The sequence below is a fragment of the Trachurus trachurus genome (assembly GCF_905171665.1).
Source record: "Trachurus trachurus genome assembly, chromosome: 1".
NCBI lineage: Eukaryota > Metazoa > Chordata > Actinopteri > Carangiformes > Carangidae > Trachurus > Trachurus trachurus.
This window is the reverse complement of record NC_139891.1, coordinates 16,278,444-16,302,915: the sequence shown is the minus strand read 5'-3', so window position 1 is coordinate 16,302,915 and position 24,472 is coordinate 16,278,444. Positions and strand designations below refer to the sequence as shown.

The 24,472-nt window shown below is 40.8% G+C and overlaps 1 protein-coding gene across 1 annotated transcript in view; it reads right to left on the bottom strand.

The window, feature by feature from the left end:
* Nucleotides 1–12,717: 12,717 nt before the first annotated feature.
* The window catches only part of pcdh7a (protocadherin 7a), a gene marked incomplete at both ends in the record, with an annotated part of 41,790 nt that continues 30,035 nt past the window's right edge, over nucleotides 12,718–24,472 (bottom strand). The window contains 2 exons of the mRNA XM_083973201.1: nucleotides 12,718–13,256; nucleotides 18,502–18,703. Of these exons, the coding sequence (XP_083829327.1) occupies nucleotides 12,718–13,256; nucleotides 18,502–18,703 (741 nt within the window). The remainder of the gene's footprint in view (nucleotides 13,257–18,501; nucleotides 18,704–24,472) is intronic.

Below are 24,472 nucleotides of genomic sequence, written 5' to 3'. Positions count from 1 at the left end.
CAGTTTGTCCAATAATGTAAGACAGGAAATAAAGGAGCTGCCTTAAATTCAGGAAGTAGTGGAGCTGTGCATAGAGCCCATTTTCATCAGCAAAGGCTAGTAACAGACAGGCAGAGAAACTGAGGTGAAGGAGCAGAAGTCCAAAAAACAGGCTGGGGGTTCATTACAGGCATAAATTGGCAGGCATGGGAAAAGGGGTGGATAACCATGGCTGTAAGAGGCACTTCACAATCTGGTGTGAACGGGGAAATGGTCTGGTCTAAATGCTTACAGAGCTGATGAGAACAGGTGTGCAAGTGAGTGTGGTGCAGAGAACGCCAGGAACAGTGATGTGCCTATAAAATCAGATTCTTTAGCATGCAATACACTGTCTGCACAGGATACTCATGTGATATAACATGCAATGTAGAAATTACGTTGTCATCAGTCCTTATGGCATATGGTGTCATTTCTCACCTTGCTGCACTGATAAACCAGCAGGTGTACATTAAGAGCCTGTGACATCAAAGCTGGGTGTGCTTACAGGTGAAACAAAGCACCACACCCAAACAAATCTATCAGTGATGCTCATGCTGCATATGGTCGCTGGTGAACCAACCACAGAGGGGCAGCAATAGACTTCTCTGTCTGACAGAAAGATATCACATACCTGCCACGTTGCAGTGATGTTTTTCTATGGTGCTGTGCTGCTATCAAACACTATTAAAACAAAAACATGTATAAAGGTAGGTTCAAGAAGTTCGAGTGATTTACAGAACACCTGAATTTTCACTCAAGAAATGCTGTCAAAATCTCACAGTCAGATCCTCAGTGCGATAAGACGGCAGTCTCTAAGTGGCATTGATGAAACGTATGTAACAAGTCATTCATCACTTGTAGTTCTGTTACATGCTGCAGTTGTCAGCTTGCTGTCACCCTTGCTCTCACTTCCAGTGTGTAACGATGCTGTGACTTAACATCTGCTGTATGTCCAGACCCATCTGTGGTCCCGGAGAGATGTATACATTCATTATAGTCTTTGACAGTACTGTAACAGCTATTTTACTTCACTTAATTTTCACATTTCATCTGGTGGGGATTGGCGTCACTTCCTGAAAGGAGCACTCTCTAAAGTGAATGAGCTTATTCAAATTTGTGTACTTTTCCCCCAATATGTTGCATAAATAATATCATAGATGCATTCATAAACTCTGACACAGTTAACTGTCTAATTGTTGTACTATCCTGATGATTCTCCATATTATGTTAAGTTATGTATGCATAGGGCCTACTTTCAATGTCTGAAACCTGACTACCTAAGATGCTGTGCAGTGCCTCATAACTAATGGACAAACTTTCCCATCTGTCTATAAAAGTTTGTACAATAACAAAGGTTTTCACATTTTCCAATTAGACATAGAAGAGAATCTGAATTGTTAAATGTAGCACATAGTGGAGTTCTGTAACACTGGCAAAATGTAAAAAAAGAAAAAGAAAAAAAAGCCCTGATGCAAGGCAGCAGTGCAGACAGTAGTTACACCGATTTTGGCATTTCTATGGTTGTGATCTTCTGAAACCTAGTCTGCTAGCTTCACATATTATTTATTTATAACATACAGACTGTACATATGAATTCAACATTTCCTGGCTCCTGCCAAAGATGAACTGATTCCAGACAACATCACCTTCACAGGGACCTACAGAGACCTTCATGCTGCCGCTGCCATCTGCTCAGGGAATGAACCAAAGGGATGTAATATTGAGCTTGTGAGAGTGAAATTATGCAAGTTTTCCACTTTCTACAGTAGGTCATGATATCACAGAAACTGAATACAGTTGCTGTGCGTGTTTTTGTGGTATACAAAAGTCTGAACATGTGCCATAACAATACAGAGACTTCTCATCCTCTGAAAGGCCACGGGCTGCTGTTTGGGAATAACAGGGGATCGACTGCATCCAGGCAAATTACTGAGCCAGCTGTGCTGTTCCTCTAGCAATGATGGTCTCTCTAGTCCCTGGTGTGAATATCTGAGCTACATCTAGTTGCTGTGCATACAAAAAAAAAATCTCTCTTCTAAAATGCAATAAAAAAACCAACAAGAAGGTAGTAATTCAGTATTACTCCAATCTCTTGTGACTTTCTTTATACAGTAGCAATCAAAAGTTTGGACACACTTTGCACTTGATGGGAAAACGTATCCAAACTTTTGACTGGTGCTGTATCTTTAATATATTTGATAGCAGTTTCAAAAGTGTATAACTTTGGACATGGATCATTCACTACTGTATATTATCACTATTAAAATAGCTAACAAATTAGTTCACTGGGAAGACCTGTTGTGACACTTGTCAGTTGGTGTCCATAGTGCGCTTTATTGTACTGTAAGGTTAAGCACATGAGTACACACTATTAAGCATTAGTTAAGCATGAATAAATATTGAATTCATAATTTATAACACATGAATACTCATTAGTATGTAGTTAGTAAACATAGTTATAAATGTTTTACTCATCATTGGTAAGCACAGTAGTTATGGATTAGTAAACACTGAATTCATCATTTATAAAGCATGTTTCTGACGTTAATACTCAGTATGTGGTTTACAATCACAGTTGTAAATGTTTTACTCTTCATTAATAAGCTCATCTATATAAATGATGGATTCAGCATTCCCAAGCTGCTCTTACACGTCCAGTATGAATGGTTAGTGAGTGTTAGTAAATGTTTTATAAAAACTCACAAATTTCATTTCCAATGGATGACTTATAAACAGTTATTAATGCAGGAATTCATGAATTTAGGCAGTTACAAAGCACTTACTACTTGTTAATTAAGTATTTTGTGTGAGCTCATCTAAAGTGGGCACTATTTATGCCTTATAGAGCATTTACAAATGAGATATTAAGGCTGGCAATGCCTCAAGACTCACAAGGAGAGACACAACACGATATGGTTCATATTGCATTGTATTTACTGCAACTAAAACTAAACTTATCAACCAGCGCATCCAGCGTTTACCATTTGTATTTATAAACGAGTCTGTGGCGGCCGTGACTCTCTCCCTGCTCTCTCCCTCTCGCGCTGGCGCACACACGGGCAGATGGATGGACAGCAACCCACTCGTGTTTTTCCGACCTGTTTTACCTGTGAAAGTGCACTAAAACGGCCACTCGTAACTTCCGACCCGTGAACTCGTACCAGATCGAACTGGTATGACTTCACAGGTCGGAAAAACACGAGTTACGAGTTTCCTTGAACGCACCATAACAGTCCTCGTCCCTACGTCACCACATTCATGGCGTCCCTTGGCTGCACACACAGCCCTGCATGCCGTTCTCTCTCCTCATTGGATAAAAACTGTAGGATACGATAAATGTTTTCTCCTCGGCTCAGAGCAGAGCAGAGTGACTGACAGACCCGTGTTTCAGACCAAACACTCTATGTAAGTGATTGCTGTCGGAAGATATAACTATTTAAGACTTATTAACACAAATATATCACTTACTTCTGCTTTAACCTAGTTTACACATGCTGACTTCAGCTTCAGTAACATTACAACATTATAAGTTTCTCCTCATGTATGATATTCGTCATGTGTGATACTTGAATTGTGAAAGTTATAGTGTTAGCAGCAAGTTTGAACTGTGCAGTCAGTAGCCTCTTGTGGTCAGCTATAGGTGTATCCCTGGGAACACAAGTCACCCCCTGAGTGAGAGTCAAAGTCATGGTTCAGAGAGGGGCAGTTTAATAAAAAAAAAAAAAAAACCCAACAACAGCAACTAAAGTTGGCATCAACGTTGTACCGAAAATAGACTTAAAGCAGAAGTAAGCGAAATGTTTGTGTTAATATAATTCTTAAATAGTTATATCTTCCCACAGCAATCACTTATATAGAGTGTTTGGTCTGAAACACGGGTCTGTCAGTCACTCTGCTCTGCTGTAAGCCGAGGAGAAAACTTTCCTTGTATCCTACAACCTTTATCCAATGAGGAGAGAGAACGGCATAAAGGGGCGGTCCTCTCTGTGTGTGCAGCCAAGGGATGCGTGTGAATGTGGTGACGTAGGGACGAGGGCGGGGACTGCTAACTCCATCCGCTGACAAGAAGTTAGCTAAAACGACCGGATCACTTACTTCTGCTTTAACCGTTAGAAACCTCTTGATGTCCTTTTTAAAAAAAACAACCATTTTCTACCCCATTAAATTTAAAAAAGAACTCATCTTAACTACTGCAACTATATTGTTTGTAACATGTGAATTTTCTAATACACAAGTAATTATATGTTTTAAAATTACAGTCTTGAGGCACCCAATACCTACCCACAAATCACCACTGTCACAACTGCAGTTTGGAGCTGTCAATTATCTACACACAAACAAGACAGTTTCATTATAAGCAGATAAGCTGCACAACAGCTGAGGGGTGAGCACTGAGAAAAACAACAAGAACGTGGGGCCACAGAGAGATGTTTGTCTCCGGTCTTTGAGAAGCCAGCTGCCAACTACTGACCAGTCAGCTGATGAAACACACCCGTGCATCACTTCAAACTGCAAATAACACACTACCACCTACAGTACACATACACGCACATGTGTCTTTATTATTATCTTACTGAGTACCACACTATCAGATTTATCTGTGAGAATAGAGTATTACTGCACAAACAGTCAATGACTGTGTGATGACTAAGAATTCCACATTTTACAGTGACACTCCTACACAGAGGTAACTTGTTGCTCTCATTAAGTTTTGGGTTTCTGTCTAATTAATATATTTTTAGGCAAAGCTTTGGTTTCCTCAAATTACAGTGGATGGTGCAATGTGTTGCACCATGTTGTTGTTGGCTGGCTACTGTATATAATTGCAGAACACACAATACTCATAAATACTGTACTGCAGATGTGGCAATCTAGTGTCTTCAAGCAAAATCTTATTTCTCTTGAAATTAAAATTAATTTGTTTCTTCAAAAATATCAAAGTCAAGTGTAATGTTAGCACAAGATATATATTTTTTTTTTGCATCCCCGAACCTGGCTCCTATTTCTTCTCTTTAAATACAGATTTTCTCCCCCCCAACTGACACCTGAATCCATCACAAGTCCAGCTTATATATGAACAACATAACAATCCATGTTTAGTTCAGTATGTTGATTTTGTTCTGCATGTATTAGTTTAATTCCCTGTATGTTTCTTCTTCAAGTTCAAGTTCAGGTTATTTTGTGTGATGGAAATCAGCTAGTATGAACTGGACAATTTTCCTCCTTCAAACCCTCATGATCTTCATCTGCATACTTAAATGTCTAGATGCCTCAAGACTGTTGACAATAGTGAAATTTCTCACATACAGTATAAGAAAGTGACAAGAATATGAAACAGCATGTAAGCCTTAATCAGTGCAGCCTTCACACATCACAGTAAAAGCAATGTGATAAATAATCCTGCTGCACAACTATATTTCACATAAATTGGTCAGTTATTGGAGTCAGTGGTGTAAAGAGAAAAAAAGCTATAGTTGATTTTTTGTTTGTTTCTCTTGTTAAAGGCTGATACATATGTGTCTCGTCCCACTCAAGTAAAGGCTTTAATGTGGAATCGTGTTGTATAGGTGTTATTTTCTGCTATTCCACCAAGAATGCTGATGGCACAGCTTTGATGAGTTCAGGCTGATGTGACCATGAAAAGATGAAGAGACATAAATGACAGCCTAAGGAGGAACACAGGGAGGATCAAATCTCACGTCAGCCGCCTGGCATATCGGCGAGAAAGAATGTTTACAGCTCTGCTGCAAGGCTTTCCTGAACAGAGGAGTGCTGCACTTTGACAGAATTTATCACATCTGCAATGCTTTACACTCAGCTGTACTGCCACTGAATGTTTCTTTGGTGATGGAGGGTTGCTGCACGCTGCTGTCAACTGACTGGACATCAGAAAGTACCCCCCCCCCCCCCCCCCCCCCCCCCCCCCTACAAATGAGTAAGATAGGGAAATTTCAACATGTTATGCGATTATGTCCTCTCACTTTGAAGCCACGAGTCCTGGGTTCTCTCTCTGCATGTAAAGGCAACTTAAAGGCGATGCACTTCAGCTTGCTTTTGCTTAGGGAAAGAGAATGTGTTGAAGCCCCTGGAAACATCTGACAAATCCAAAGCCAATTTGATATATTGGGCAGTATGTGTGGGGAGGTTAACATTCTGGGGGTTTATTTCATCAGGCATCTCCTTGGTAACATTTTCCTCTATCTTTATAAAATCAATAAAATGAGCATCCATTGGGTCCATCCCTGGAATTTAATTTAGAGTTCAAAGAAACTGATGTCCCTTCTTTGCAGTGCAGACAAGACTTTGCCCATTTATCTGGTGAAACAATGTGATTTATTTACAAAGACTTTTATGGTTGCCACTTATGTGAGATGACTTACGAGTACAAGCTGATTGATATTGTACCTGATGCTTTTGATGTTTCAAAGACGGTTGCTAATACTTTTTACTGTGGGGTTTAATGATTTTCTTTTATGTCTGTTTTCATGACTTTATTGCAGGCTGCAGAACAATTGGTCCTTTGGGGATGGCAACATCTCAACCATTCTTTCCTGAAGACCTGAAACTGTGGTCAGTAATTCATTTTCTTTTTTTGAAATAGACTTTTATTGGCTGTGACACATGCTGGCATTTTAACACAAGTGATTATACTAATTGCAGATAATGAGGGTACAAAATTATATGGCCCTAGAATCTATGAACTGACGATTCAACTAAACCCTAAATCAAATGTTAGACCGTTATAAGCCATCAGGCTAGAAAAACACAATAAACTGAAAAAACTGTTTCAATCCTTTCCTCAAACAGTATAATTCATCCAACCTGTGATGTGAATATTAAGTTGAAATTGTTTGAGGAATCAAATTAATAGTCTACAGTGGATCTGCATTAAGTGAATAGCTCATGACGAACACAGAGTGAAGCCCAGCTTCTTGGACTATTAAAATGGAAATTGGAGTAGTTTTTGCTATATTGTTGTTTTGACTGTGATAGTAATCAAATTTTAAAATGGTTTCTTGGTATTATCTGCCCTAGTGGTTTTACTCCACATTAACTAAATGATTGGTGTAGATTTTGTGTAGAGCATCTAGAAAGCTGTTTGATTCTCTACTTATCTTATCATTTATGTGTGTGGATGTGGCTCCTCCCTGACTCCTCCAAGCTGAGTATTAAGTCGCTTTGGGCAAGATACTGAATTCCACATTGCCACTGATGACTGTTTCATGTGCATGACGTACGAATGTGTCAGTAAAAGGATGAATGTGACAAGTACTATGAAAAGGTCAGTAAGTCTAGAAAAGCACAATGTAAGTTCAAGTCCATTTACCACACCATTCACAAAGCCACAGTTATTTCACTTTATTTTTTAACGCTTCTGAATTACACGTTTCAAAATGTGTGTCATATCAGACACACATTGTGAAATATGAGGAGGCTTATAATCATACATGGTCGTTTTCCAGATTGTCACACTGAATCTTTTGTATTAGAATAGAAGGGCTATAAATTAAACTGGCAGGTGTAGCGTCTGGCTGTCGGCTCAAAAGAAATGGCTGTTGGATTGAACATGCAAATAAACATATTTGCAGCTTTTCAGTATTGGTTGTAGTTTTGAATGCATCTTTGCATTCTTCATCTTTTCCTCGCCGCCACTGACCAAAACGACTTTGAAACAAAGGGGAGAAGCACATTTCAGAATTACATGACCAGATAACCAGTAAGCAATACTGAGTCATGACCACACGGTGTCAGTGTTGCATACTGGACAAATTGAAACAGATTGGGGGACTTTTTTTTTTTTTTGACAGTTTGGTTCTTTCACACAAATCTTTGCTGCAGTTAACACCTCTAAAGCATTATCTGATAAGTCTCAGCACAAATTGCCCTATACATTTTTAAACTTGGGCCCCAGGCCCCAGTTTGAAAATTCCCTTAAAAGATAAGGCTGATGGATGGAGCCACATTTTAGTGATATTCTACAAACTTATTTAGATGACAACCAGGTGCATTGCACATACAAATAAGAGTATCAAAATGCCATTCTGCTAAATGGGGTGTGTGTGGCAGCTCTGCTGGTTAGGCATGAAAATAGTTTAAAAATGGAGCGTGACAGTTCATTTCCAACCTCAGAAACAGCACATAACATCATATGGCCTATGGTCTTCATCAGTGTATGCAATTTGCTCATTTGTCATGGAACTGAGTTTGAATGTCTCAAGTCAAAGCTGAACAAGTTAGCGAGTGGACCTTGAACAGAATTAGTTTTGGCAAAAGTTGAGCAATGCAGTTTCATTGGAATAAGGCAACAGTTTTTAAGAGTGGGAAAGTGCATTTTGGATCAAATTGTCAACATTACTCAGTCACGTAAAGCTGTCGGCATTAATAATAATAATAATAATGGATTACATTTATATAGCGCTTTTCTACCGTTACCCGATACCCAAAGCGCGTACAGTAACCATTATTCATTCATACACATTCACACCGGTGGTGGTAAACTACGTGTGTAGCCACAGCTGCCCTGGGGCAGACTGACGGAAGCGTGGCTGCCATTTCGCGCCAAACGGCCCCTCCGACCACCACCATGATCATTCATACGCATGCACACACATTAGTTACCTGTAAGTCAGTCAGCTGCCATTATAAGTCTTTATAGTTAATTAATACAGAGTCAATTAATATGCAATGTATCAACTATACAGCTGTCAATGTCAATTAGCTGTTAATAATTGGATTTTGGTCAAGATGGCCTGGAGCCCTTCTCCAGAGGATGTGGCCACACAGTCCAAGGGTTTTCTACAACCTGGCATCTAAAAGGAAATTCTTACTAATACTGTATGTCCTAACTGCCTGTAAGGCATTGGTAGATGATTTAATAACCATTATAGTGCCATTAATTGCATTGAACACTAAGCTGTAAAGATAAAGAGAAAGGCTACCTGTAATTAGAGTGTTACTACTCATGTGTAATGACATGTTTATTGTTAACAGGCCACCTGAAACTGATACTCTGAGAGATAGCTGCAAATTAACTTTTGTTTCCCTCCCATCTACTGTTTATCTCACAGTCACTGTGTGGAACACAGCCTTTAAAAAGCTAATAGACAACCAAGAGTGTTTGAAGTTTTTAATGTCAAAGTCAAACTTTTACATGATTCATTTTCATACCAAACCATTCGTCACCAGCTCCCCCTTCCTCCTCATCATAGCAAATGCAATTAGTTCATTATTTAATTACAGGAATGGAGCAGCAAAAAAGCAGTGCCAACCCCATAAGAAAAGAACACAAAGAAGAGGAAAATAAAAATAAGATTTTTTTTCTCGTTTTTTTTTTTCTCAAGTGCAGATTTGAAGACCTTAAGCATGCCATTGTCTGTTATGGATTCCAGTTGCCTGTTCTACAGTGTAATTTTATCTGTACATGGCTATACGGATAACAGCACGAGGGGGATGACAGGTACATGATGTCCGCTGAAGTGTCTGTTTTTAAAAATGTCTTTATTACTGGCTGACCGATCTCAGGCATTTACGCTCCTCTCTGTCTCCCCCTTCTGTTTTGCAGTAAACTGAAACATATTCATGTTTAAACGTGCAGTATAAAAAAGATACACACCCACACATATTAATGTACAGCTAAATTCCCTTGAATCCAGGTAGGAGGGGTTTGAAAGGTGCCATAAATGGAACTGCCATAAAACAGCAGTTTGAAGAAATATCTGCCACTTTGATGAGGCAGGGCTGCGTCAAGAGTCTCTTTCCAAAGCTTGCAAACACGGACATTAGTCCTTCAAGACCTTTCTGGTGTGCAAGGGATTGAGAAACATTTATCCAAGAGATGAGCACATGTCTCAGTGTACCCTGCAGGAAGTTGCGTTTTTTTTCACAAATCCCTTTTCAGTGTGAACACTCCATGAACAGTAGCTTCAAATGTTAGGCCTCCAGTTTCATTATGTCTTCAGCACAGTCCATCAATAACAGAGCTCTGTAAACAGCCATGTTGGGGAATTGGGGGTAATGAAGGCTTAGGGAGAAAGTACATCAGTGGCTGAACAAACTACAGAATTAAAAAGTTGTAGGTATATACAGGTATACAAACTGTAATCACACACATGGAGCACACCAATTTCTTAACCTCATTTCTGTTGAAAGATCAGAGGAGGAGTCTTACTGTTTCCACACATTGGTTATCTTTCACGCGGGTACAGTCGAGCAGCAACAGTGTGTGGGTTTGTGTGCGGCCAAAACCACAAGTAGTTAGTTAACAGGTTTAACACTGCTGTGCATGTTACCTGAGTGGTGCTTGTGTTTCTGACTCTAAGCTCTATGAGGATCAATGAACTAAACTTTAGTACATCCTTAACAAGTGTGACTCTTTTTTTGCCTCATCTGATTCAAAACAACCAGAAAAAATGAAGAGGCACACTTACTAGCAGTTTCCAGCAGTGTTACATTCGCCTATCCAGACATTAATGAGATCAGTGCAGATCAGGGGAGGAGAGGAGAGGAGAAAGGAAACTCATTAAGACCACAGGGACGACCTAACCCTATTATCCCTATCACACCACTGAACCACACACTGATGATGGGAATTAAGATGTGCTGGCCTCGATCCACACCCACTCTTCAGCCCTGTGCAGCAGAGTGTGTCTGGAGTCGTGCGGTACCTGCTGGGAAGGACAAATGTGAAGGAGTTTGTTATCTGCGCGGTTCAGCACAGCAGTACGGGCGTGTTCAGTTCGGCACTGTGCGGTGAAAAGGGTTGCAGCAGAACTCTGCGCTCCCACTACATTGTGTTCTTCTTTGTTACAGCTTGCGGTATCCTTCGTGCCAACTCAGGGGCGTGGAAACTGAGAGAAAGACCCAAGGTTAGCCCAGACCCGCTCTATGATAAAGAAGCAAAAGTTTAATCCACTGAAGCTAACTCCCTTGCTGCCATCATTATCTCCACTTCCCTGTAAGCGCACACATTTAGTACAGATGTATTCAAATAGGCGTGGTATCCAAAAAGGCGTGTGGTTTAAAAAAGAGAGAAAAAAAGTTAGCATTATCTTTCTTTCATGCAGAGTCTTTTTTTCTTTTCCTTTTTTTTCTTACAGAAATTTGGTTTTTCTATGAGTCCTACTTACAGAATGCAGAATATCTCATATTCCCACATTGTTCATTATTACATACAGTAGATGTCATTGAAATTCTCTTTAATGTAGTCCCACACGTCAGTCAGAGAGATGAGTAATTATTTAAATACATTTCATGTTTAAATACTGGCTGGAGGGGAGCAGGCAAAATGCTACAGCTATTTGAATGAGAGGCAATATGTTAAAAAATTATGATTAAGAGCACATACACACATAGTGCATATGAATTTTGCGCATTGCACACATTTTAATCTGAGTTTGTGTTTCTACTTATGTTTTAATATGCTGTATGTGTGTGTGTGTGTGTTTTGTGTACTTAATGTTTTCTGTATGAAAGTTAATGCAAGTTATTATATACTTTATGTTACACTGCCACTGTATCCTGTCATAAACTGTGGCCCTATGCATGTTCACATTCTGTTAATGCACTGTTTGACTTTGTGTTTACATGCTAAGGTCTGTATGTGTAAGCGCGTGCATGCGTGCATGTGTATGAAAGAACATTTTATGATACATGAACACTGTTAGGATAGTGTAGGCGTGTCATGAACCCAGCACCTCAGTCTACTCTGAAACGGTGGACAGATGCAGAGAGAGAACACTGCCGTCGTATCAAGTACACACATACAATATATACATACAGACTGGGCGTGAAGGCAAAATAATAAACACATATTTTCACACACGCCGAAGAAACTGTGGCACTAATGACACTCTATGAGAACCTTATTCTGAATGGTTACATTTGATTATCGTAAAAAAAAAAGTCACATTGTTGCAGTTTGTTCTGAATCATTAATATTTTTCAAGAACAGTACCTGATTTTCTTTTCTACCGTGTAACTGTACAGCGACAACACTTGTGTTGGTACTTTGATACTCTGTTTGTGACTTAAGATTCTCACGGGGGTTAGAAGGTTCATTGGTTAATATTCCCGTCTTGTGTTATGATAGAGTTGATTAGGCATTAGAAAGTTTGACTGATGTGAATTAGACCCAAATAACTCAAACACCCATTACTTCTTTTCATCTGTTTTGACTTGTTAAGACTTCACTGGTTTTCCAGGACGGTTTGTCAACTGAGTCCAAATCTGGTCGGCTGTAGCCTCAGAGAAAGTTTTTTATGTACACTGAGGCATTTATAACATCAGGATCTCAATCTCTCTGTTCTTCACACGGATCCCTCTGTGGCGGAGGGTCAGGCATGCATTGAATTCAGGGTAAAAGAAGAGGAGATGAAGTTGTCCTCCTCCACAAGGACATAATAGGATTTTTGCCTGCAGGCAACTCTCTCTCGTAGTTAAAAAAAAAAAAAAAAAAAAATTTTTTTTGAAGGTTCTTGTGGTCAGAGCTCTGCAAAGAGTTGATCCATCAATGCTGAAGTTTAAGTGCCTATAAATATTAGTTAGAATCCAAAAGTTCCAATTTGATACACAGCTTTTGGAAACATCTTCCCTGACATTTCATTTTCACAAGGCCCTCCAAACTGATGAGTGGCAGGTAAAGTCTTAACACTCCCTCTTATACAGATAAGGGAGTGAAGTGGTTTCTCCATTGCAAGGCTGTCACAGGTAGACCTCACGACGTGACAGTGTGAGACAGGACGTGGTCTTGTAGTCCCCTCCTGTCCGCGTCAGTGGTATGACCTCAGCTGGGTTCTGGCCTTCTCCGCCTTCCTCCTCTTGCTGGCGCCTCCCAAAGCCTGCGCTACTGAACGTGTCATAGGATGCCGACGTCATCTTGCGGTTCAGAAGATTACGGTTGTGATCGCCCATGTTCCTGTTGCGGTCTCCACGACCCAGGGTGCCAAGAGGATCCCCGTTGGCCAAGGGTAACCTATGACCATCTCCACTGACGACCACCCCAGGTTCTGAGCTCCCTGCGCTGCCGGCACTCTCGCTGTCACTCTCATGGTCGTTACCACGGAGATTGTTGTTATTATCTCCCGGGGCAAAGGTGGAGAGCCGTGGGGGGTCGCTGCCGTGGCGCTGGCGCTGGCGAGGTGAAGGGCGGACGGGCATCCAGCAAGTGTCAGAGTGGCCAAATTCATCACACTCCCTTGTACACTTTCCTGTCAGAGCTACGTCTGGAAGCTGTCTGGCATCTGGACACAGGAAAAAGATAAGTGTGAAAAAGACTTCATTTAGTCGTTTTGAATGGAGAACCAGACAGGAATACAGGGAGAAAGAAAAGGGTATCGCAAGAGGTAATACTGGAGTTCTTATGGCATGTAGTAGGCCTATTCAAGAAGAGACAATTAATTGAAAAAACAGACATTGTGAGCATTGGGAGAGGAACACAGGACAACGACTAATGTGTATTAAAAAAAGGAGGAAACTTCAGGACACCACTAACAACCTTTGTCTCCAAGAACAATCCCAACAACAAATGCTGGAGGAACTGTGGCATGGTCGGCGACCATACTCATATTTTTTGGGACTGTCCAAAAGTACAAACATTTTGGAAAAATGTCAAAGAAGAACTGGAAACATTTTTGGCAGTGGAACTTCCAATGGACTCTTTGTTATTTTTATTAGATGTGTTTCCTGACCTGTTTACCACAGAACAATGTTATATATTACACATTTTGTTGATGATTGCAAGAAAAATGATTACTATAAACTGGATGAAAACGGACCCCCCCATGATCACTCAGTGGTTACAGAAAGTAAAACATGTCTACATGATGGAATATATGACTGCCCAATTACAGCTAAAAGTACCTGTTTTTATGAGAAGGTGGACCCCAGTTACCGATTATATCGCTTAAAGGGATAGTTCGGGTTTTTTTTTATATGAATCTATATGGCATCCCCATCATCAGTTAGGCCTACGTGCTGTGACGGTGACTTTCCCCGGACTGTGTCCCGTGAGCGGAGTTCCGGCCTGGTTTCGGTGCTGACGAATGTAGTCCGGCTAGTTGGCTGGGGTCACGAAAATAAAGCGTTTTTCTTCTCAAAACAATATGCATTCAAAAGAGTGATACATTTGCACCACAAAACCGTTGTCCACGAAAAAGTCTGACCTCGCAATCGCTTGGCGCTATTTTCTCTCCCGCCGTATCACTGCGCGCTGCCGCCTGTAGACGGCTGTGCGCGTTTCTATCAGCTGTTTCACGGAGTTTACTGCTCGGATAGTTCACATAAACATATCTGATTATGACACAAGTGATGAAGCCATCCCTTGTTTTAGCACAGAGCCAAAGGGAGAGCTTTATGAACCTGATGTGATGCTGAACTTCGTCAGATGGAGTTAAAACGAGCAGACAGAGAGAGGAGGGACAGGGAAGTGACAAGCTGAAGTTAGACCACAGCTGTAGCTGTGACGGACAGGGTGATGATCAGTAATGCAGCGCAGTCCGTTATGGAAGATCTGAGGCTCCTCTGACAGCTGCAGGTGAGCCGCAGGTGAGCCGCAGGTGAGCTGCACGTCAGCTGGCTGGAGAGTAGTGCCGTTCTTTTTTTTTCTTTCTTTTTTTTCAGCAGCACCGTCCGGTGCAGGTGATGCACGCTGTCTGTCTGTGTATGTTTGTAGGTCTGATCTTCCACCATGAACTGCGCTGCAACGATCACCCACCTCTTTACCTAACTCCATCTGACGAAGTTCAGCATCACATCAGGTTCATAAAGCTCTCCCTTTGGCTCGGTGCTAAAACAAGGGATGGCTTCATCACTTGTGTCATAATCAGATATGTTTATGTGAACTATCCGAGCAGTAAACTCCGTGAAACAGCTGATAGAAACGCGCACAGCCGTCTACAGGCGGCAGCGCGCAGTGATACGGAGGGAGAGAAAATAGCGCCAAGCGATTGCGAGGTCAGACTTTTTCGTGGACAACGGTTTTGTGATGCAAATGTATCACTCTTTTGAACGCATATTGTTTTGAGAAGAAAAACGCTTTATTTTCGTGACCCCAGCCAATAGCCGGACTACATTCGTCAGCACCGAAACCAGGCCGGAACTCCGCTCACGGGACACAGTCCGGGGAAAGTCACCGTCACAGCACGTAACTGATGATGGGGATGCCATATAGATTCATATCAAAAAACCCGAACTATCCCTTTAAGACTCTTATCTAAAATATCCCTTTTATTTATTTTATTATTAGTATTTTTTGGGAATATAGAACCAGATAAAATATGTGCAATACCCTTTACAGTGCTATTTGTGTGACAGATGAGACCCAATCTCAAGATTGTTTGATCTGTTTTCCTTTGTGATGTTAATTGCCTGTTAATGTGCATAAAGGCAATAAAGTTAAAAAAAAAAAAAGGAGGAAAAAAAAGAAACCCTGGGGGCAAAGGTGGGGAGGTGATAGAATTCAAGGAAAGAAGAAAGGCAAAGAAAATGCTGTTAAGGCAAAATGAAAATTGCTGACTAGTGACTACCAAAGAAAATTCTCAAAAATATCCTTACACTATTCAGCATTACACTGAAGGTGAAAGGTGGGGTCAAACCAAACAACTAATGAGGCCAAACAGATAGGTAATTACAAGCAGTTTGAGTGACATATTTTAATTTCTTCACATGAAAGGAAACACATTATTACATTAGCCGAGCCCTATTATATCCCATGAGTGTTGTTTGACAAGGTTAGTGAGGCCAAAGAATACTAATGCCCTACAGAGTCAAGTGTCAAAGGTTATGGTTATCATCAATGAAAACCGATATAAATCAATACCTACATGTGAAATCGAGACAAGAATTATAATAATGACAGATGAAGTAAATGCGTGGGTGTAATGTTCCAGATGATTAAAGGTAAAATCTACATTGTAAGAGCAACTTAGAACAATACATTAAAGCAGAAGTGAGTGATATATTTGTGTTAATATACGTAAGTCTTAAATAGTTATATCTTCCGACAGCAATCACTTACATAGAGTGTTTGGACTGAAACACGGGTCTCTCAGTCCCTCTGCTCTGCTCTGAGCCGAAGAGAAAACATTTATCGTATCCTACAGTTTTTATCCAATGAGGAGAGAGAACGGCATGCAGGGCTGTGTGTGCAGCCAAGGAACGCCGTGAATGTGGTGACGTAGGGACGAGGACTGTTATGGTGCGTTCAAGGAAACTCGTATTTTTCCGACCGTGAAGTGGTACCAGTTCGATCTGGTACGAGTTCACCGGTCGGAAGTTACGAGTGGCCGTTATAGTGACTTTCACCGGTAAAACAGGTCGGAAAAACACGAGTGGGTTGCCTGAAACGCTACAAAGTCGTAAGTTGTGACTTGAAGCTGTAATTTACGATTTCAAAAGCCTGCCTGGAACGCAGCATTAGCGAAAACGACCGGACCACTCACTTCTGCTTTAAGTTAAGGATTGATTGTGTAAATTCTGCTTAACTCGAATTAAACACGAGAAATTAAATATTTTTTGTTGTATTCTGAAAGACAATTCTAGTTGTGGCAGCTACATAAAGCAATAGCAGCAGTACATTCATGTGAAACCAAACAAGCACATAATCATACAGCCTAATTACAACCAATACAATGAATTCTCTGCTAAATTCCTCTCCATCAGACCGTGACGAAAACTTATTAAACTCCACAAAATCCTCATGATTTTACATGTCAGTGAGATAGTGGCATTTAACTGAAAGCACATTAAAAGTCCTAGAAATACAGTCAGTTACCAAGGTCATGGTGACCTTAAATAAGAAAAACTTTTTCATGTATCGGCACTCTTGACAAAGGCCTAGTAGAAAAGGATTTCCTTGGTGAAAGGGAATATTTGGACAGCCGACTGATGACTGAAGGCCACTGATGAGCATCTGGCTGTCAAGATTTCCCTGTTTATTGGCCTTCTGTTGTACTCTACATGCCTGCCCACCAGAACTTCCTTCCTGTTTTCCGATCCTCTTGCATGCCTGTTTTCCATTTCTAATCACTGGAACTTCCCTGCTTACCTACACACCTCTCCCTTATTCCCCTAAACTTAGACCAGTCAGTACTCAAATCATTTGCTAAGGTTGCTGACTGTCATTAATGCTTCTTGTTTGTGGGTCCTTCATGCCAGGGCTACCACCAGCTGTGACAGTATAGTCTGGCCTAATGTGGACTGGCAGACTAGCTCCTACTTGACCTGCCATGTACCTGGGAGAACGCTTATATACGCCTATAATTTTCAAGAAAGACCCAGACCACCTGGAGTCACTGGAAAAAGAAAGAAAGCCATGTATTGTTGGAAGCTTGTCTTCAGCCTTCAATCCATGTCCTGTTTCTTGCAAACCCAATATCTTTACCACCTGTGCAGTCATTCTTTGGTGCCTGCTTCTCTTGCAGCTATCCCCTGCCATGCTTGCCAGTTCCCCAACCAGCTAGCCTGCTAACCTCCAGCCTGCTACCCTGTCAGCTGGCATCAGGCCTGCAAGCCTCCAGCCTGAGTCAGCCACCCAAGCAAATGTTTTGGCCATTACAAAGTTTGTTGGGGGGTTTCTGCTGATGATCAATCTGTTCCTCAGGCCCTTGCTTTAGCTAGTGACGACCGGCCTGTTCCTGGTGCCATTGTCTCAGCTGGCACTAATTACTTCAGTCTTAATGCCACTGTCTCTGCTGATGCTTTGAGTGTCAATGACCAGCTCGTTTATGGTGCACCACCGACTCCTGAGGTTGTATTCACAGGTGGGCCAACCCCCCAGATTATCAGCCCCTTGTTGCTGGTCACTTACTCTGGACTCCAGCACCGGCCTTGCCAGAAGCCTCAGCTCTCTGACTTTCCAGCCCCTGGGCTATCCACCTGAGGTCTTTAGCTCTCCGGCTCCTGGGTCACCCACCTGAGGTTTTCTGATGTCTAGTACTGCTGTTTGGCTATCCACCCTAGATGTCCCTCTTTTTCTCTCTTCTGCCACCAGGCTGTCTGCCCAATGTTTCTTGCAATCTGAATAGTTTAGCTTTCCTGTGTATGTACTTTGAATTCCCCTACTAGCACTCATGAAATTGGCAGAGTATGCTACCACACATTAGATTTAAAAAAAAGAAAAAAAAAAAGAAAAAAGAAAAAAGCACTTCATATAACATGTGCAGCAGGTGCAAATAAACTACAGTTGCTTCGTTCTATAAAACACATTTCTCACCATGTGAGAAAAGACTCCTGAGATCTTGACAACAAGTCAAGGTTTCAATGAAAATGTTTGTGTGTGCGTTTTAGAGTGTGTATAGTCAAAACATGTCTAAGCTTTTCATAGAATATATAGCCTTGAGAGATGAAATCTTTAAAGTTCATTAAGTAAATGAATGTTGATGCCTCTTGACCACAAGTCTAAAATGAGTTCAATAAATGTTATTAACTGGTTACTGCACTGTGTGTGTGTGTGTGTGTGTGTGTGTGTGTGTGTGTGGTTGCTCTGACCATTCTCCACATGTTCCTCCTCGCCCACACTTCCCTCCGGTGTGGTTCGCTCATAGCCTTCCTCGGGCAGCGGCAGGGCTCCCAGCCGTGGCCCTGATGAACTCTTGCTGCTCGGTGTCTCTGAGTCCTCCATGCCACTGTCATAGCAACCGCCGTCCTGGGGCTGGCTGACTACCGAGAAGGTCACCCGGCGAAGGGTTCCCTGCAGGAAACATACACACACAATATGGGATTAATCATCCAGGATTCCTAATCTGAGACTCTAAATCTGGGGATTAGGCTGGTGGGCAGGGGTCTGCAAAGACATATTGAGATTATCTGATCATGTTCGTCTTGATTATGGGATTAGCTGCTACAATGCAGGGTAATAGTCATCAACCAATCACGGCTGTCTTTCAAAGTTTTCAGTTGGCTTTTAATCCCAGTTTAGATTAATGCTGCTGGACATGGCTGATGTTTACAAACCTCTGGCCTGCCTGAAGACACTTATTTTCCATCTGGAATGGCGCCCAGTAGTAGCAACATCTGGGTAATATAGTCTCTTCTCAAAAACACATACTTGGTGCTCTTCTAAAACAAGTGAAGGATTTGAAATAATGAGTCTGGTTATGTTCTATATTTTTCTCAATATCAACAAATCCCATAAAAAGCAATGGATTTATCATATTAAAAAGACGCATGTATCCAAAACCTCATGTAACTTCCTTGATTGTGGCATATATCTCCATGCATTGTATGACTTGTTCCTTCATAACTAATTACATGGGAACTGTAGTTTATTTTAACACGATCGCTACAACAACCTGCTGCGCAGGATGAACCGTCTTTATTTCACAAAATGTATAAGAATCCACAGCTGAAAATAGTCCCCAGCTGAAACAGTATTTACTCTTGTTTGAGTTATGTTTTCTAAACACTACAGCACCCTGCTGTTTTAAGTAATGATCACTTTAAAAAACAAACAAACAAAAAACACACAAAACAAAACTGAATTGTCACACATCATGATTTACATCTTCAGGGGGATCAAATGGGCTTTGGGCTGAGTGCCACAAGCAGGGACAGGAAGATGGAAACTGGAGAGATGGATGAATGCTTTGTTTTGTTTTGGTATTTTTGTTGGATTTGTTGACGAAAACAAAAATACAGAATATCAACAACCTTATCCTTTCAAAATCAGTTTTATTGATTTTTTTTGATTGATTTTTTTTCAGTGAATTTTTTTTTTATTGCTATCCCTTTTAGTCTGCAAAATGAATGAATATATATCTGATGTTTATGTTTGTTCTGTTTTTCTTTGTTATTGTTATTTGAATTGATTTACGGAAAACTACCATTCGCCAAGTATAGAAGTTCACTTGGGTATGAATCAAAAGAAATATGCCTTCTATTTGTGAAAGCTTGATATGCAACCATAAGGGTTTCAAAAGTTGGCTGCAGCCATAACTGTGAACACAAACCCACAGACTGTCAACCACCAAGTGACAAATCTCCCAATCCTGCAGTGAAAGTGGTAGTGATTCAGTAACAAACCATATCATTCACTCAAGCTGAGCAATACACCTGCCACCATTCCAACACACAAATCACCCCAGTCTAGTTAGCGGACAAGTTTCCACTCTGGAGAGGGGAAAAGACTGTAATAAGTCCACGCTCAGAGAATATCACAGAGAGTTAAATGATCCCGTCTGGCCTGGAGGGATCACTCTGCAGCAGGAAGCCCATTTCTATACAACATCCCTCCAACTCCCCTCATACTCATTTATCTGCCCGCAAAATTACACCCCTTTCAATTTAGATCTGCTTCGAAATACACAGCATATAGAGAGGAAGTGAGTGAACAGAGGGAAGAGGCAGATTAGGGCAGAAAGACTTCAGATCGGAACGTCGCCTCAGGAAAATCTGGAGGGAAACTGATGGACAGCATGGGATAAAAGACAAAAGTGTACCAATTCTTTTTTTTTTAAACCACCTAAAAGAAAAAGGATCATTTGAACATTTCACCTAATGAACATGCAAGACAAGAGCAGAGGGGAACAGAGCAAAATTAATTAAGCAAAAGGGAGAAATTAACGGAGCATTTGTTTCTTCTGCCATTCCTTACAGTAACAACGGATAAGATGAAAGAGGGATGAGTGAAAGTAACTCAGCCAGCAGGGTTGGTGAGCCCAAGCAAGACTGAAGAAGAGATATTAGACTCTAATGGTAAAGCAGCAGTTCTTGGAATCTCAGTGGCTTCATCTTAACTCTCCACAGAGAGAGCAATGTATTTTTAGAGCATTAGCTAGATGAAGCGGTCCAACCTCTTTTCCACTTGTTCAGTCTAGGGGCAATGGCACAGAGAGGAAAAACTGGGTGACAGAGTATAAGAGGCTCAGAGGGCATGGGCATGATCTTTTGCTTTTTTTTCCTCAATGAAAAAATAAAGTATAGATCTCACCATAAGACGTTTGTTTTTTTAAGATCAAGTTGACACTATAAAAAAATGATGCTATTCCCTAACAGGCTGTCAAAACTGTTTTCTCGGATCATAGAATAATAATAGCAATGCATCATCATGGCAGAGTGCTTTTTTTGATCCGAGGATAATTATTTATTTCATGATATAAATTATGTAAAAATGCTAATTATTTCTGATCATAAGACAAGGGAAATTTCCTCTTGAATCCTTTGAAACAACATAAAACAGGAAGAAAATCAGATTACTAAAAAAAAAGAGATTATTGTTAGCTCTGGTTTGTGCCATTCATTTATCACCATTACTCTCAAGTCACACAGCTTCACATCAGATTTTCTTAAATGTAAATACCCCGCAATCTGGGTATACGTTTAACAAGAAAGGTTGCACAGTGATGTTCTTAGGAAGTTTAACAATTTGATTGAAAAAAGTATTTTCTGTAACAGAAAAGATTTTTATCCCATTTCCACAATCACACATTTTTCCTAATCTGAGCACAGATAGAGGCTTGATTTGGTGCTCAACTTGTAAAATTGGAACCAAATATTGTAAAAGCCTGAAGACGTTGCTCAATTGTGCAAAAACTTAATATTTTTCATCCAGATTAGAATACTGTAAGAGGATATCTGAAATACCTTCACAACAGTGGTAAATGTTAATGAACGACTTTCACAGTCTACAGCCATGCTAATACCACTGTGCGTCTTAGGCACTGAGGTGCAATATGCTAACATACTCCCAAAGACAATATTAATGTGGTGAGGCTAAAATGACATAATGCTTATCATGTTATGTTAGTATGCTGACACATGCTAACTAGCACTAAAGTGCTAAAGTCCAGTTGATGAAGTTGGGGAGATCAGTTCCTTTGCAGGTATTTTTTGTCATTAACCAAAGCACTATAAGAAAAGTCAGGGGATCACCAAAGTGATTGCAAATAATCCTAAGGGATCATAGTCATGTCAACCAAGTTTTATGGCAATTCCTCCAAGTCTTGTCAACACATTTCACCCAAAAGTCAGGGGATCAGCAAAGTCAGCTGGCTTCGTCCTCCTCTGGGGACAATGCATTTTTGTACATAATCCAATAGTAATCCATTCAGTAATCTGTTTCCACCCATTGGATGCTTAGGTCTATTACTAAAATGTAATGGTTATATATGAGAGGCAAAAACTGAAGCAAGGATTACTTTATGAATGTAGAAATCCAGTCTGTGCCACAGGGCGGGACTTGACTGACAGACAAAGAGTAAGTTACTATTGGAGGCCGGTTGGTGGTTGCTCTGTGTGTGTTCTATTACAACATTCATCTGTTCAGCCATGATTCCATCTAATTCAATTTCCCTCTAACCCTCTTTCTGGCCAGAGCTGCCCCCTTTCATTCCTTCATCCCGCTTATTTTATTTTCTGTTTCTCTCCTCTATTATGATTCTCGCTTCCTTCGGCCGATCCCGCCGTCAACTCCGCTTTTCACAGCTGTTTCTCTCTCTTCTTTCTCTGTTCTTCCCTCTTGCTCTCCTTACCACCAGCCCCTCCCCTCCCCTCCATTCCCTCTTCTCTTCTCTGACAGTCAGCTTTATGATGTGGCGATCGATGATGTGTCCTTGACCTCGTTATGAGTCCCGCTCCTCTTCCCCTTAGCAGGCTTTATTGACCCATAACTTCTCTACAATCCCTAACCCCTTTTCCTTCATTTTTCTATCACCCTCCGTCTTCTCCATTTCAAAGTCTTTCACTCATTGACAAACCTCTGTTCTATTCCTTTGCCAAATCCCATATTGGCATCTTTAAGTCAATAAATTTTACTTATTGTACACGTTACACAGCCAGCCTTGTCCCTCTTGCTTCTTATGTTGTCTCACTTCATTCCAAATTTGCCTTTACACTCCTCCATTTATACTTCAGCTTCTCCCTAACCATTCTCTGTCAATCAACATTTTCTGTCTATATTTTTTTTTAGTTTTTTTTCTTAATCACTTTCTTCTCTGCTCGTATGTTATATATATCTGGGTTTATTTCCTACCTTTCTCTAAAAAATAACTCTCCATACCCATTGATGTTTTCAAACCTGAACAAAGCTCTTGGTGTGAAAGTGTATACATATGAATGCCTTCTATTATTTGGCTGACTATTGGCAATGAATAGTGATAACTAAATTTGCCAAATATCTACTGAATCTGGACACACATTCGTACATGTGAGAGCGCAATACACACACAAACAGATGAATTGGCTGAGGGCCAGTGTGTCCTTAGAGTTCATGCCTGATGGGATATTAATTGAGTTTGACGAAGGACATAAAAAACCTTCCTCTTAATCTGACACGGGCCATTACGGTTCAATACTGACATGGAAGCTTCACTCGCCTGCATGGCGTGGCAAGTCTGCTCGATTGCGTGTGCGAGTGTGTTTGTGTATTTACTACATGCATGTAATGCATCTTGTGCTGTACAAGCATGAGTTTCCTGATACAGTATGGAGGTTATTTTGAAGTTATTTCTGGCTGATCAGTGTGAATCAAACAGAGGAATGATGGGTCTGAACTCAGAATAAACTTAACTATCTGAATCTTGCAGCTCTGAAAAAAAGTTCCTAATATAGCTTTCATTTCAGGGCAAGCTCATGTTGCAGTGCTTACACGTGTGTGTATGTGCATATGGTTACACTTATGAGTGAGACTTCACACCTTTATGTTTGTGTTTCATGGCGGTGTGTGAGTGTGAGACTTTCAAAGCTTGAAAGATGTGTTATGTCAGCCCATGAGAATGTGTGTGTGAGATTGTGTGTGCATGTGCGTGCTTGCAGTGTGAGGATGTGATGTGCATGTGTGTGTGCTTGTGCACAGGTTGGCTTAGTCATCAAGGTAATTAGTGTGTAAACCTCCTTGCTGTCGGTTCAAAGAGAATTAACGAGCTCTAGTTAATTAACAGTCTCCCTCTCTTCTCCTTACATGTGTCTGCATATTCAACACATGTGTGTTTGTGTGTGTATGTGCAACATCTCCATATCTGACTGGTTGCGTGTGTGAGAGCACATTAGTATGTGAGTTTGTGTTTGTCTATGCCCTGCTACACTCTGGTCTGCATAATGAATTGACAGGATGCGGCTTATGCATAAACCAAAACTACAAATATGGTTGTAGGACTAGAGCCACATTTCCCTTTGGCTCTCTGCTGATTCTCATTTATGTTTGACATCATCTAGGTACAGGGGGAAAGCCACCATGTAATAGCTGATTTTTATTATTTATCAGTTTGTTATATGTACATTATATTGTTTACTTCCTCTTTCATGCATAACTATTGTGTTTATAGCAACACTCAGATTGGAGGTCAGTCTCCCACTGTGGCCACACATTTGTTCATCCATTCACTGAACTCCAAGTCACGTTGCTGAGAGAGAGTCAGGATGTCATGCATAATCCATGACTGACCACAGCGTATGGAGCTGCTACATTTCCTACTGTAGATACACTGCAACACATTACTGTAATGATTCTGCGACACACCAAATA